A 17,296-nucleotide genomic window follows, 5' to 3' on the forward strand; every position below is an offset into this window, starting at 1 on the left:
TAAGGGAACAAACTGTAATGCTTGGGTAATAGGAGGTAACAACCAAATATGCAACATAAAAATGTGTGAGAGGGCGGGAAGATGGCGCCCTGAATGGTTGTCTTTCCCAAGCTCTGCAACAAATTATTTTTTGAACGTAAGTGACGCTTATCAAGCCTTCTTTTGAAACTGTTATCTGTAGTTTAATGACGAAAGAAATATGTCGAAGTCTCAAAAGAAAAGGAAAGATCTATTAGATCACACTGTTAGCAATTCGGCTACACCTGCTATTATGACGTCTAACCCTGAAGGCATGATATCTTCTAAAGGAAGCAATCTACTGATGGATGTTTGTCATGATTATGACAACCATGTGTCCCCGCCATTACCCTCTGCTGTGGATGACTTTCCATCTTTACCCGTGACCCCAAGTAAGCCGCCATCCAGCAAACCTGGTAAATCAGACACATCTGGTGGAGATATTATATTCACTCTCTCTGAACTGATTAACGCCAGGGCGGACGGTATGGAGAAACTGATAAACAACAACGCTATGCGAATTGAAGGTCTGAAAAAGACGGTGGATTTTGTTTGTTCAGAGGTAAAAGACTTAGCTAATGTAAAGATAACTAACGCTGAGAAATGCATCGATGAGGAAAAGCATCATGGCAACAGGCTGGAGAATCGAATTCGGGAGCTGGAAGGATACCATAGAAGATGGAATCTTAAGTTGTACGGATTTCCGGAGAAAGCAGAACAAAATGTACGAGATGATGTGATTCGAATTTGTCAGGAAGTGCTACCCGATGGAAAATCCAAGCTCCCAGATGTAATCAATACTGTTCATCGCTTGGGAAAACTGCACACTGATGAACCCAGGCCTGTTATTCTTCAGTTTACCAGCAGAGTGCACCGTGACGCAATTTGGAGGGCAGCTAGAAACAACGCATACCTCCGTGACAGCAAGCTACGCTTTGCCGAAGACTTCTGTGAAGAAGACAGAGAGCGAAGGAAAAAGCTGTGGCCCTCAATCAAAAGTGCGAGAGATGCGGGGAAAAAAGCTTACTACGTAAGAGCTCGTGCTTTTGTTGAGGGCAAAGAAATCACACTTCCCATTTAATGGTTTCTGAATTGTTGTTCGGTGTCTGTTTTAATGCTTCGTCTCATCATGAGCAAGTTTAGTCATTTATGCACATATCACGGTTGATCTTGTTCTTAAGATGTTATATAATAAGTCGACTCACTTATTACTGACGTTTGTTTTAATTGCAAAGTTTGGATGTTCCCTACACTGATCTTAAGCTATAAATTAAAATCTACCGTTCTCACAGTTCTCTTAGATTTTTCTTTTAAATGTTATCTTTATTTTCTCTAAATGTCAGGGGTATGAGCCTGATTTTTGTTTCTTCCAAGGATCCCACTCTACTGTTAATGATATAAAGTTTTGGAGATCTCAGTGGGGTAACGACCTTTGGTTTTCTCACGGAACTGAACGCTCTGCAGGAGTTACTACTCTCAGAAATGCATTTAAAGGGAATATTTTGCATTCGGACAGTGATTCAAATGGACATTTTTGTGTAATATCATTGATATTGACTCAAGTATTGTTAGCATTGCCAATATATATGGATTTAATGTTAAGATTGAAAATGTAAGTTTTCTTGAATATATAATAAGCAGATTACAATATTGGCTTAAAAAATGTCCAAATTGTATAATTGTTATAGGTGGGGATTTTAATATTCCAATCGATAGTGCTCTTGATAAATGGCCTCCAGGTCGCCCCTCTTTACTCAATTCTAAAATGAAACAATTCATGGAGAGATTAGATGTATTTGATGTCTGGAGATCCAAATTCCCTAACACAAAAGCTTTTACCTGGAGTAATAAAGCTGCTTCTCAATTTTCTCGATTAGACTTTTGGCTGATTTCTAATTCTTTCAATTCTCAAAATATCACCGTTGATATTCTTCCTACACCCCTAACTGATCATAAAGCTATCTATATAAAAATGATTATTTCAATGAATCCTTTAAATACCCTCAGAATTTCATATTGGAAACTAAATAGCTGTCATTTATGTCATAATACTGTTAGGTTAATATTTTTTAAATTAAATATTATTGGAAAAAAGCATTAGGGGAACATTCATTTATTAATAATTGGGAACTACTTAAATTTGAAATTGGAAAATTTATGAGACGCTATGGAAGTATGCTTACCAAATATAAGAAAGCGGAGGAAGAAGCAGTAGTCAGTGAGATTACTTTGCTCACTCAGAGCTCCCCTGAAAATATTTCAGTTGATGAAACTGCTTTACTTGATCAATTACAAAATCAGCTTGACAACATTTACAAAAATAAAGCTGAAGGTGCTTTTGTGCGATCTAGAAGGAGGTGGATGGAGCTGGGCGAACAAAACTCTGCATACTTTTTTAGGTTAGAGAAATCTAATGCCTTTTATAATAGCATGACTAAACTCATGATTGATGGTAACATTGTGGATGACCCCAAGGCTATATCTTCTTATTGTTATCATTTTTTGAATTGTTATATGCCTTGTTATTGTGGAGGAACGTGATAAAATTTGCTGCGATGAACCTATTTCTATAAAAGAAGTAATTGATTCTATAAACCATCTAAAAGTTAATAAATCACCAGGAAGTGACGGTATTACTACTGAGTTTTACAAGACTTTCTCTATATCTTTAGCTCCCTTCCTGGCTGAAGTTTATGCAGAGAGTTTTTTGCGAAGTGCTCTCCCACCTACTTTAACACAAGGTTTGATTAACCTAATTCCGAAGCCCAAAAAGGATCCACTACATATTGAAAACTGGCGTCCAATTTGTTTACTTAATACAGATTACAAAATTTTAGCTCAAATTTTTGCCCAAAGATTACAAAAGGTAATAATGAGTTATTTAATTGATGAATCGCAGTCTGGTTTCTTAAAAAGCAGATTAATAATAGATTAATTTTAGACATCATTGATTATTCTGATTTTATTTCTGATGAACGTTTTATATTATTTCTAGACTTTTACAAAGCATTTGACACAGTAGAGCAGTTTTATTTTTCGTTGTACTAAAAAATTTGGTTTTGGTGATTTTTTTGTAATGCCATCAGGACACTTTATGCTAACAGTAATTGCTCACTGAATTTTTTTTTGGTACTTCAAGTTGTTTTAGCCTTCAGAGGGGTATCAGACAAGGATCTTTTCCTGCTGGCCACTCAGGTACTTTCTCATTATATTAAAACAAGTGCCTTGAAAGGGGTTATTATTGCGGAAAGAAAATTAAAAATCAGCCAATTAGCAGACGATACTGCTCTCTTTTTAAGAGACGCAACTTGTGTCCCCTTTGCTATTAGTACAATTGAATCCTTCTCCAAAGCTTCTGGCCTTTTTTTAAAAATTTGTCTAAATGTGAATTATTTTCAATTAAGGAATCTAGTCTTTCTACAATTAATAATAGCCCAGTTCAAGATAAAATAGTTTACTTGGGCATCTTTATTTGTAAAAATGAAATAGTTAGATGAAATAGTTAGACAAATCCATTTTGAATCAAACTGATAAAATGTTATTTAATTTTATTTGGAAAATGGTATTCATTATATTAAAAAATCAGTAGTTATGAATAGCTTTGAGAATGGTGGTCTTAATATGCTGGATTTCTGTACATTTAATAATACTGTCAAAATTAAATGGGGCAAAATTTTTCTCAAAAATCCAACCTCAATCTGGAATTTTATTTCAAATTACATATTTTCTAAATTCGGAGGGCTTAACTTCTTATCACTCACACGTAGACAATAGAAACAAAGGCACATCTTCTACAGCTGCTGCAGCCCGTATCAGGACTTTACTTTCACTTTCACTTTTGGAGCAAACACTGCCGCTATTCGCCTGTAGGAGGACGCGCTGTGACGTCATCAGAAACACCAGCGAAACAGCAATATCATATCTAAATTTGGGGGGCTTAATTTATTACTCTGTAACTATAATGTTGAGAAAATACCATCTAAATCATCTCAATTTCATAAGCGATTTCTTCTTGCCTGGTCACTATTATACAAGCACAACCTCTCTCCTCACAAATATTTAAATTGAAATAACCAAAATATTGTACACAAAAACAAATCTCTTTTCTTTCAACGCTGGTTTGAATCAAATATTCTGCTTGTTAGTCAATTATTTAACTCAAATTTATTAAATTCAATAAATTATAAAGAATTTTTTAACCAATTCAATATTCCCATCCCCCCTAAAGAATTTGCTGTTGTATTTGATGCCATGCCATCTGGAGTTATTAGATTATTGTCACTAGCTAATCTAGAGGCTGTGTACACCAGGCAGCTAAAGAGAATCACAAATTCAATTTTAGTGACACTGCTCATCCCCTACACTCAGAGTTTCAGCTCCTTCCTTCTGGTCGCAGGTTTCTAGTATTAAGCTGTAGAACGTAACGATACAAAAATAGTTTCATACCAGCAGCCATTAGATAATTAAATAAGGCATAGACTAAAGCAGAGGTATTTCGGTGACCTGTATATTTTAGATCGTTTTAAACATTTATTTGGGGTAGAGGGGTACACACTTTATAAGTGTTTTTATGTTTATGTTTTATGTCCTAATGTTCATTTGTTGTTGTTAATGTGTGAGTTCCTTTGTGTGGCACTGTTGTGAGATGAGGACTCTTGACTGCGAACCAAATCTAACTTCGGGTGTAAATAAAGTAACTTAACCTAACCTAACTACAATGGTTGAAAAATGTTGTTTCTCTGCAACCTCTTCAAACAAATCAGTGCGATCTTTATTTCTTAATGGAATTATATCAGTTCCTAATGTGACTTTTTATTCAATTCAATTCAATTCCCCTTTATTTGTATAGCGCTTATACAATGTAGATTGTGTCAAAGCAGCTTCACATAGAAGGTCACAGTAAATAGGAACAGTGTAGTTCAGTTTGTAGTGTTTAAGTTCAGTTCAGTTGAGTTCAGTTCAGTGTGGTTTAATAATCACTACTGAGAGTCCAAACACTGAAGAGCAAATCCAACGATGCACAGCTCTACAGATCCTGAACCATGCAAGCCAGTGGAGACAGCGGAGAGGGAAAAAAACTTCACTAAAGGCGGAAGTGAAGAAAAAAAACCTTGAGAGAAACCAGGCTCAGTTGGGCACGACCATTTTAATTTCTCCGCTGGCCAAACGTCTTGTGCAGAGCTGCAGTCTCAGTGGCGGAGGCTGGAAGCTGGCCTCAGCGAAGACAGAAGATTGGTTAGATAAACAGGAGCTAGATTATTTAAAGCTTTATATGTAAGAAGCAATATTTTAAATTCAATACGAAACTTAACAGGCAGCCAGTGTAAGGAGGATAAAATTGGGGTGATGTGATCAAATTTTCTAGACCTGGTAAGAACTCTGGCAGCTGCATTTTGTACTAGCTGAAGTTTGTTAATAGAGGATGCTGGGCAGCTCAATAAAATTCCTTTTTATTGGAATTCTTTTGTCTCAGATATTGATTGGAGTAAAATATGGCTCATCCCAAATAACTACTTAATTACAAATAAGATAAAAGAAGTTTCATTTAGAGTTCTTCACCGTACATACCCAGTCAGTACTCTTTTAGTAAGATATAAAAAAGGTATTGATATTAATTATTCATGTTGTCAGGGTGCTTCACTTGTTTTGGCAATGCAGTTACTCTAGTTTGCTTTGGAAAGATTTTTCTCTTTTTATAATTGAGAATGTTGATAAAGAATTTTCCTTACTAGGGGAAAATGTTTTGTTTGGTTTTGTCAATTATAAAACAGAAACTTTAAATAAAAAGAAAATATATTTTCTTAATCTTCTTATCTTATTAACAAAATTTTCTATACATAAATGTACATGTTCAAACCAAAAACCTTTTTTTATATTTTGCTTACTGAAATGCAGTATTATGCTGAAACAGTGAAATATTACTTTGAAATATTACTTTGATACAGTTTCTAACTCTTTTACAAAAAAGGCTTTAAAAACAACTGAAATTTGTAAGTCTTTTTCTTTAATGTGTAATGTATATGCCCCTTCTGTTTGTTTTTCTTTTGTTTTTTGTTGTTGCTTCCTTTTACAATAAAGATTTCTTTTTGTCTTTCCATTTTCTTTTTAATATACTGTGATTGTATATTCTCATTTTTTGCATAATAATAAAAAATAAAAATTAAAAAAACATAAAAATGTGTATGTAAACACAGATTTTTAGATGATCCTAATCCATCCTGATTTACAAACATACCAGATTAAGAGAATCTAGAGTTATATATAAGTCACAGAAAGTATCTGCTGTATTTCCAACTGTGGATGCACACACAGCAATGTTGACCACAAACAAGAGAAGACTTTTGAGCAATAAGTTGTACACCATCATATATTTGGTCTTATAGTAATAAAATAAAAGTTTATATAAGTTACGTGTAGCATTGTGAAATTAACATAAAACACCCATAACTGGTACCATAAAGATGAACTGTGTTGAAATGTCTGGAGAAAGTGTCTGATGGCATCGAGCAGACAAAAGGATTTTTTGTTTTTGTCATAACATTGATAAAATGGGAACATAAAAGAAATATTATAAAAGCAACTCATGTAAGCACCTTAATTAAGATTGTCGTATTCAGAATACGGTGAATAATTAGATGAACAAAATGTAAACCAAGCATTTTATACAATTTACTTTGAGCTTCAGAATCAACAGTGGGATACAAATTTACAAAATGTTTTCAAAAAATATTTTTACAAGCTGAATTTTGAACAGCCACCTCCAAATTTAAGATACCCAATAAATATACTAATATATACAGGGGTCAGCATAATTGAGTACAGCCCATTTTGACAAGTTTTTAGTGAATATAGGCAATGTATTTTGGTGCATTTAAACAAAAATGATTTATTAAACAGATATATTTATTAAAATAATATTTTAGTCACCAAACATATTTAGAAATAGAAAAATAAAACATTTAAATTCAACCATAATATTGCAAAAATACATTACAACCTGCAAAATTTCAACAAAAGTTTTCAGGTTTTTTTTTATTGTGTCTTGATTTTTGCACAAATTTTATTAATAATAATAATAATAATAATAATAATAATATATATATATATATATATATATATATATATATATATATATATATATATATATATATATATATATATATATATATATATATATATATATAATTTATATATTTATGATATTTTTCCCTAACATATAAATTTGAGCTTCTAATTATTTGGACTGTTATTGTAAACTATTTGTTAGATAAGCTCCAGATTTGGGTTCAGTGATGACCAATTAAATATATATGCACAAATATAATATTGTAGAGCTTCCTATTAAAAATATGAATTTAAAAGAGAGATTTGTGAGGGGTGTACTCATATATGCTGAGCACTGTACGCAGTATAGTTAGTATAGTTATAGTATACTTGTGTTTCAATAAATAGTTGGAGCTTAGTAAGCATCTAAGATTTAAATAGTGATTTTTCCTCTAACCAATAGAGGACGCAGGCCACTTGTTTCAGAGTCAGACTTCTTTCACTTTCGGATTGAAGACATCAAGGAGGTGGCGGTAAAATGGCGTAAAATGTAGGTACGAGGCAAATCAAAATGGCTTTAACATTTTTAGTGATGATGTTTTATCTCCGTTTGATCTCGTATGCTTTTTTTGGAATAGAAAGTAACTTTAGGATATTTTTCTCGACTCTTTTCCCTCGTTTTAATGTGTTGTGCTGCAATTTCATTGTTGTTTATTTAATATGATTTTGTGTTTCACGCATAGGTTACAAGGCACGTTTTTATCTGATGGCTTGAGGTGACGAGCTGAATCAATCACACGCTGCTTATTGAACGCATATTCTTCTCTTTAATTGGGCAAACCTCAGTCAAGCTTTCTTAAGCTTTCTCTACGATTCTGAAGGTGTGGAAGCAGAGATGGCGCATCCTCCCAGTAAGTAACTGTTTACAATAAGCGGATGCTTTACTGATTCATGACCTAGTACACACTTTGCCTAGAAAATAAACGTGAATTAAACCATGCGGGATTTATTAGCGAAGGTTTACGGAGGATCGACCATTATTACCGAAGTTTGTTAATGCGGAAGTATGCGATGTAACGTAGGCTAGGCCTAAAACCATAAGGTGTGTTTTTTTTAACAAACGAAAAACACTCACATGGTTAATGCAAACTTTATCTTCTGTTTAAGATCAGATGTTATTTTCGTTTCTTTAATAGCATTCTGATCTTTTTAAGCTGTTTATTCAGGTTGTACACTTTCCAAATAACATACTTGCATTTGCACTTGTATTTAAAATATACAGTATGTGAATTACATAAGCAATGTAAGGACGATCTGTTCATTAAAGCTAATACAATAATTAAAGTTAATACAACGTGTTATTAATAATAATTAATAACATAGCATTGTAAAAACAAATAGCATTTTTGTATCATTTCAGAATGTGTCCTTTAAACAGTTTAGAAAGTTACCACATTTAACCTGGTAATTGCTGTCATTAAAATTATTTTTACAGTGCTATCATCTAATGTAGCTTAGAAAATTAACCATAATAAACAAATAAACAAAGTAACCAAATGTACTCATTGGATAAACTATCAATGTATTACAGTATTTATTTATTATTAAGTGACTGAACAAGCAGCTTTACAAAGTGTTTTGGAAAAAACACTTTAAAATCTCATCCAACAGTAGCTATGTTTCCATCCAAAAATGCGAATGAACTTTATGTGCAAAACTGGATTATCGCATTAAAGATGTGAGAATAACGCAGCGTTTCCATCCAACGAGTCAAAGAGAACAAAATCGTCACTTCCTGATTAACTGGCGCCAAATATCAAGAGTAAAACTGAATTTACTGTGGTAGGAGAAGCTGCATCAATCTTTTCTTCATTTAATAAATGACTCGTGCCTTAGAAGGCAATCCTGACACACAGTGAACGCGCGGTGGCATTTGAAGGTGTCAGACGCGGAGCACAGACGCTCTTTATTCTGGAGGTCATTAATAATATAATAACACGAATACTTAAACAGTAAGGCGTTTTAGAATGACCAAAACAACAGTTCAGATGTTTTACAGTGGGCTCAGCCTGCTGGTTTGTCCATTCACACACATTTTCATCATCACATGATCTCTTATCACTAAATCACATGACCTTTTTTAATGCGCCTACTGGAATTTGTGCGGCAAAAGTGTTTCCATCGTAGTTTATGCACATCTTTTCTTATTGAATAAAAAGTTTATCCTACTCAGTTATGCGCATGTGTTTATTAGGTGCATTTTCAATATTTATGCGCATCACGGCGTTTCCATCAACCGTTTTTTTATGTGCATATCCAAAATGTGTACAAAAATAGGTGGATGGAAACATAGCTAATGATGCCACCAACCTCCTTTGATTTCAGAGGCTAATTCAAAGGGGGCCAATCCAAAATGAGCAAATTATTTCACTTTCAACTTCCTTCAAACAAAAAGGATTTAAATGCAGATTTGTGTAAAGTGTGATGAAGTTTTAACTTTTTTATTTATTAAAATTTTTGAGATTTTTAACAGATGCGTTTGTTGCACATCATAAATATAGCTACTCGCCGGTTATCAAACAGTCCACACATCCCAAATACTGATGTCCATGATGTCCATTTTATTTATTGAGCACCGTGAAAACTAAAAAAGATAAACAAACAAACAACCCAAATGTTTCACGCAAAGACAACATAATCAAAAAGACATCAAAATACAATACAAACATTGTTTTTTTTACCGTGTTGGCCTGATAACCAGCAGTAGAATAAGCAGGAGCATTTAACACGTGTCTGCTTTGAAATCTCACCATGCTGTCTATACCTACTCTTGCAGGTTAAACTAATCAAGGAGGATCATGTGACCTCTGACTCAATCCATCCGGAAACAAGGAAATTTATAAAATAAACATAAACCAATACACATTAAAATAATGAAATACAAAATTAACAATCAACCAAAATACAAGCTGATCGATCAGCGTCAGCTACATTAGGAGATAATGACATTGACAGAGTTTAAACTTAATTGTTGAAGAAAATTCATCAGTTTGTGATGTTTGGTCTTTTGGGTTTTAATTTTTTAATATCAGTATTGTGATTATTGTAAATTGGGATGTCAGTGTCTCCTAAATATCCATGAGTCTGCATGTTTTTACCAATTGAAAAGATGCATCACTTTATTCATGACAGGTGTTGCTGCTTTCCTGATCATGCTCAAAGAAAGAGACATGTTCATTAGGGGTGTGAATCTACACTGGTCTCACGGTTTGGTTTGGTTACGATTATCATGCCATCGATTCAGTTCAATTCGATATCTCGGTACATTGACGGATGCTTTCCATACATAATTCGATTTTCTCTTCACAACACAATAATTTATTTTAGTAAAATCTATAAATATATTAATATTTATATATTATTTGTAATACAATTTTGTCCTTTAATACAAGGAGTAAGATATATGAACTGTACCTTTAATTTGATCTGCTCAAAGAAAACACTCTTTCTGAATGTTTTTTAGACAAAACTGTGCAAATACATGCACAGAAATAGCAATAGCAAATAAACTATCCCGCTTGCTTTTTGAGCGCTATCAACCGAGTTCTTATACTCCTATGATTGGTCATTGTCTTCACCCGCTCAACACAGTGGCGTTTCGAATAAAGGGGGGGGTACAATACCATCTTTGTACAATACATATTTTGTATTGTCAAAAACCCCTGATCTATTGGAATATTCATTCATTCATTTTCTTTTTCGGCTTAGTCCCTTTATTATTCAGGGGTCAACACAGCAGAATGAACCGCCAACTTATCCAGCATGTTTTTTACATGCAGTGGATGCCCTTCCAGCCACAACCTATCTCTGGGAAACACCCACACACACTCATTCACACTCATACACTACAGACAATTTAGCCTACCTAATTCACCTTTACCACATGTGTTTGGACTGTGGGGGAAACCAAAGCACCCGGAGGAAACCCACACGAACGCAGGGAGAACATGCAAACTCCACACAGAAACGCCAACTGACCCAGATGAGGCTCGAACCAGCGACCTTCTTGCTGTGAGGCGACAGCACTACCTCCTGCGCCACTGCGTTGCCTTTTGGAATATGTTGCATGATGAAGCTTGATATTTGTTTTCACAGTATAAAATGTGTGCAGTTTTGGTGAAACAAAATAATTGTAATCAATAAAATGTGCATCGTATTAATGTAAATACATGCAAATTAGTCAGAAAAATGTCAATTGTACTAGCTTTCTAGATATGATACAGATATCTAGATATATTTGTCTAGATATGATATGGCCAATCACATCTGTTTCTGCAATAGTTAAATCACAGTGAGTTCATGTATCTAGCTTATTATTTTATAGCCATTTTATGTTTATTCAGATCTTATTTTCATTCAACCACAGAAATAGCTGGATGCCTTCATCTATATTAGGGATTTCCTGGAATGATCTACTAGTTTCCTGAGGCATATATGAAATTTCTGCTCAAGTATGAATGAAACAGGCATTACATGCATTTAAAGTGCTACAATACCCACATCAACCTATTTTGAGGAAAACTGAAGAAAAATTTCTTTGGGGCTAAGCCCCTTATCCATTTTGACCCTAGCAACGCCCCTGGCTCTGTGATTGGCTTTAAAAATGAAAATGCTGACCGATAAGTAACGCGGAAAGAACAGCTTACAGTCTATATGCACATAATACGCAGTTATCACAGGTAATCCATAATAGACGCGGTAAAGAAAACTCGCACCTCTGTCACGCTCATGTCTGGATCCACAAGTATGAGGAGAGGAAAAGTTACCTTACGAATGTCCAAAGTGAGAGAGAGAGAGGCAGAGATTGAGTTTTGCAGATTTTCTCCCTTGTAGTGAAATAGCGGCTCATGTGCTGTGCCTTCTTCAGTGTCAATGAAAGACTTTCCAGCAGACTCACAAGCAGTTGAACTGTGCATAATTATCTACCTTTTAGGTAGTAGGAGCGTTTATTTACTCGCCCTCGCCTCCTTCGCCATAGTATTCTACTGCGACATTGCGCATAGGAGATAAATGACATCAGTACCTAATAAGCGCGGGTTATGATTATTACTGAACCGATATCAAATTGTCCCCATCTGCATTGCGGTGCACCGAAGAAATAATATTTTTGACACCCCTAGTGTTCATTGATGAAAGTGATGGTTAGTTTCTGCTTTGTGGCTGAAGTTCTCTCTAAACCCCAAGTATGCCAGTAATGGAATTCAATTACTTTTTTAGTGTAACCAGCCTTTCCCCTTGTACATGTTATACGGTAACTTTTATAAATACTAGGGGTATAATGGTACACTGGAGTCATGGTTCTGTACTTACCTCAGTTTTGGGGTCATGTTTTGGTATGGGTTCGGTAAAACAGAAATTACGTACCATACCAACTTGGATAAATACATGCACTGTTACACCCCTAATACTGAAAAATAAGTCTTATACATTAAAAGATCCTACATGCTTAGCTGTGCATTTATTTGTGAATTTGTCCATGTTTCTTTATCAACTGACTATTTGTTTAATACATTATAGCAAACAAGAGGGCACAAAGTCCCCCTGGTAAACGTCCCAACAGTAAGTACATTTATAAACAGTTTGTAGTTTAATGTATATACAAGTTGCAATGTATGTGAAAAAAAAACTTCAACACTAAACATTACAGCATGTGTTCTCAAAAACTGTCGTATGTTATCTGTGTTTCAGTGAGTGATCTGCGGATTGTCCTGCTGGGGACGAGTATTGCAGAAAACAACAGAGTTGGAAACTTAATCTTAAATAAAGAAGCATTTGGAAGGCAAGCACCCTCATCTGGTGAAGAAGAGTTCAGTGAAAGAGTAGAGGGCAGAAACATCACAGTCATCAGCACATCTCACCTGCTCAACCCAGAACTCAAACTACTCACAATATCACAGAAAACATTAGCACTGTCTTCTCCAGAACCTCATGTGATCATACTGGTGCTGCAGCACAGGGATTTCAGTAAGGAGCAGAGAGATCGATTACCTTCAGTGTTGAACTGCTTTGGTGAGCAGGCAATGAAGCGCACAATGATCCTGACTACTGATGATGAGCCAGGTGATGCTGGACTGAGATCTGCTCAAGAAAATGAGTTTATTCAGGAAATATCCACAGAATGTGGAGGAGGATGTCTGCAGCTTCAGAACACACAATCTCAACTTCTACAAAAAATTGATGAAATAATCATTTGCAGTTTTAAAGAGACCCAACAGGTTTCATCTGTGGATGCAGATGACAATTTTGTGGATTCAGTCAGACCAAAAGAGTTGAAAGAAGAAAAACATCCTTGGAAATCTGAGCGTAAGTCTTCTACTGTACAATTACAAACTAGCTTCATAAGGAGACTTGTTTTAGGTTAATTAACATGGACATGTTATTTTACACAGAAATTAAATGCTATTAATTAACATATTAGTCAATAGGGGTTTAACTGTACATATATCTGTATGAGCTGTCATGGTACAGGGGTCACAGTTAGGTTCATGCACCCCCATGATGTCAATCCATATGTACCAATCACTGGAGTTATGCAGAAAAGACCACAGCAGTGCAGCAACTAGCAGCTATTCACAAACAATGCATCTTTGTGTCTGGAATGCAAGATATAGTACTTAGAATTGGTACCACCATTTAAAGTTAATAACTGTGCATGGTTGGGGTAGGTGTAGCGTTAATAACTGTAATGGTTGGGGTAGGTGTAGCGTTAATAACTGTAATGGTTGGGGTAGGTGTAGCGTTAATAACTGTAATGGTTGGGGTAGGTGTAGCATTAATAACTGTGATGGTTGGGGTAGGTGTAGCATTAATAATTGTAATGGTTGGGGTAGGTGTAGCGTTAATAACTGTGATGATTGGGGTAGGTGTAGAGTTAGAAACTGTAATGGTTGGGGTAGGTGTAGAGTTAATAACTGTAATGGTTGGGGTAGGTGTAGAGTTAATAACTGATGGTTGGGGTAGGTGTAGAGTTAAAAACTAATGGTTGGGGTAGGTGTAGAGTTAATAACTGTAATGGTTGGGGTAGGTGTAGCATTAATAACTGTGATGGTTGGGGTAGGTGTAGAGTTAATAACTGTAATGGTTGGGGTAGGTGTAGCATTAATAACTGTGATGGTTGGGGTAGGTGTAGCATTAATAACTGTGATGGTTGGGGTAGGTGTAGCATTAATAACTGTGATGGTTGGGGTAGGTGTAGCGTTAATAACTGTAATGGTTGGGGTAGGTGTAGAGTTAATAACTGATGGTTGAGGTAGGTGTAGAGTTAATAACTGATGGTTGAGGTAGGTTGTAGAGTTAATAACCGATGATTGGGGTAGGTGTAGAGTTAATAACCGATGGTTGGGGTAGGTGTAGAGTTAATAACTGATGGTTGAGGTAGGTGTAGAGTTAATAACTGATGGTTGGGGTAGGTGTAGAGTTAATAACTGTAATGGTTGGGGTAGGTGTAGAGTTAATAACTGTAATGGTTGGGGTAGGTGTAGAGTTAATAACTGTAATGGTTGGGGTAGGTGTAGCATTAATAACTGTGATGGTTGGGGTAGGTGTAGCGTTAATAACTGTAATGGTTGGGGTAGGTGTAGCATTAATAACTGTGATGGTTGGGGTAGGTGTAGAGTTAATAACTGTAATGGTTGGGGTAGGTGTAGCATTAATAACTGTGATGGTTGGGGTAGGTGTAGCATTAATAACTGTGATGGTTGGGGTAGGTGTAGCGTTAATAACTGTAATGGTTGGGGTAGGTGTAGAGTTAATAACTGATGGTTGAGGTAGGTGTAGAGTTAATAACTGATGGTTGAGGTAGGTTGTAGAGTTAATAACCGATGATTGGGGTAGGTGTAGAGTTAATAACCGATGGTTGGGGTAGGTGTAGAGTTAATAACTGTAATGGTTGGGGTAGGTGTAGCATTAATAACTGTAATGGTTGGGGTAGGTGTAGAGTTAATAACTGTAATGGTTGGGGTAGGTGTAGAGTTAATAACTGTAATGGTTGGGGTAGGTGTAGCATTAATAACTGTGATGGTTGGGGTAGGTGTAGCGTTAATAACTGTAATGGTTGGGGTAGGTGTAGTGTTAATAACTGTAATGGTTGGGGTAGGTGTAGAGTTAATAACTGATGGTTGAGGTAGGTGTAGAGTTAATAACTGATGATTGGGGTAGGTGTAGAGTTAATAACCGATGGTTGGGGTAGGTGTAGAGTTAATAACTGATGGTTGAGGTAGGTGTAGAGTTAATAACTGATGGTTGGGGTAGGTGTAGAGTTAATAACTGTAATGGTTGGGGTAGGTGTAGAGTTAATAACCGATGGTTGGGGGTAGGTGTAGAGTTAATAACTGATGGTTGAGGTAGGTGTAGAGTTAATAACTGATGATTGGGGTAGGTTGTAGAGTTAATAACCGATGGTTGGGGTAGGTGTAGAGTTAATAACTGATGGTTGAGGTAGGTGTAGAGTTAATAACTGATGGTTGGGGTAGGTGTAGAGTTAATAACTGTAATGGTTGGGGTAGGTGTAGCATTAATAACTGTGATAGTTGGGGTAGGTGTAGCGTTAATAACTGTAATGGTTGGGGTAGGTGTAGCGTTAATAACTGTGATGGTTGGGGTAGGTGTAGCGTTAATAACTGTAATGGTTGGGGTAGGTGTAGCGTTAATAACTGTGATGGTTGGGGTGGGTGTAGAGTTAATAACTGTAATGGTTGGGGTAGGTGTAGAGTTAATAACTGTAATGGTTGGGGTAGGTGTAGAGTTAATAACTGTAATGGTTGGGGTAGGTGTAGCATTAATAACTGTGATGGTTGGGGTAGGTGTAGCGTTAATAACTGTAATGGTTGGGGTAGGTGTAGCATTAATAACTGTGATGGTTGGGGTAGGTGTAGAGTTAATAACTGTAATGGTTGGGGTAGGTGTAGCATTAATAACTGTGATGGTTGGGGTAGGTGTAGCATTAATAACTGTGATGGTTGGGGTAGGTGTAGCGTTAATAACTGTAATGGTTGGGGTAGGTGTAGAGTTAATAACTGATGGTTGAGGTAGGTGTAGAGTTAATAACTGATGGTTGAGGTAGGTTGTAGAGTTAATAACCGATGATTGGGGTAGGTGTAGAGTTAATAACCGATGGTTGGGGTAGGTGTAGAGTTAATAACTGTAATGGTTGGGGTAGGTGTAGCATTAATAACTGTAATGGTTGGGGTAGGTGTAGAGTTAATAACTGTAATGGTTGGGGTAGGTGTAGAGTTAATAACTGTAATGGTTGGGGTAGGTGTAGCATTAATAACTGTGATGGTTGGGGTAGGTGTAGCGTTAATAACTGTAATGGTTGGGGTAGGTGTAGTGTTAATAACTGTAATGGTTGGGGTAGGTGTAGAGTTAATAACTGATGGTTGAGGTAGGTGTAGAGTTAATAACTGATGATTGGGGTAGGTGTAGAGTTAATAACCGATGGTTGGGGTAGGTGTAGAGTTAATAACTGATGGTTGAGGTAGGTGTAGAGTTAATAACTGATGGTTGGGGTAGGTGTAGAGTTAATAACTGTAATGGTTGGGGTAGGTTGTAGAGTTAATAACCGATGGTTGGGGTAGGTGTAGAGTTAATAACTGATGGTTGAGGTAGGTGTAGAGTTAATAACTGATGATTGGGGTAGGTGTAGAGTTAATAACCGATGGTTGGGGTAGGTGTAGAGTTTAATAACTGATGGTTGAGGTAGGTGTAGAGTTAATAACTGATGGTTGGGGTAGGTGTAGAGTTAATAACTGTAATGGTTGGGGTAGGTGTAGCATTAATAACTGTGATAGTTGGGGTAGGTGTAGCGTTAATAACTGTAATGGTTGGGGTAGGTGTAGCGTTAATAACTGTGATGGTTGGGGTAGGTGTAGCGTTAATAACTGTAATGGTTGGGGTAGGTGTAGCGTTAATAACTGTAATGGTTGGGGTAGGTGTAGCGTTAATAACTGTAATGGTTGGGGTAGGTGTAGCGTTAATAACTGTAATGGTTGGGGTAGGTGTAGCATTAATAACTGTGATGGTTGGGGTAGGTGTAGCGTTAATAACTGTGATGGTTGGGGTAGGTGTAGAGTTAATAACTGTAATGGTTGGGGTAGGTGTAGCATTAATAACTGTGATGGTTGGGGTAGGTGTAGAGTTAATAACTGATGGTTGGGGTAGGTGTAGCATTAATAAC

General features: G+C 36.0%; 1 protein-coding gene across 1 annotated transcript in view; it reads left to right on the top strand.

The window, feature by feature from the left end:
* The window catches only part of LOC130216927 (uncharacterized), an 80,285-nt gene that overhangs the window by 6,737 nt on the left and 56,252 nt on the right, over positions 1-17,296 (top strand). The window contains exon 2 of the mRNA XM_056448866.1: positions 12,811-13,182. Within this exon, the coding sequence (XP_056304841.1) occupies positions 12,811-13,182 (372 nt within the window). The remainder of the gene's footprint in view (positions 1-12,810; positions 13,183-17,296) is intronic.

The sequence above is a fragment of the Danio aesculapii genome, chromosome 3 (genome assembly GCF_903798145.1).
Source record: "Danio aesculapii chromosome 3, fDanAes4.1, whole genome shotgun sequence".
In the NCBI taxonomy this organism is placed as follows: domain Eukaryota; kingdom Metazoa; phylum Chordata; class Actinopteri; order Cypriniformes; family Danionidae; genus Danio; species Danio aesculapii.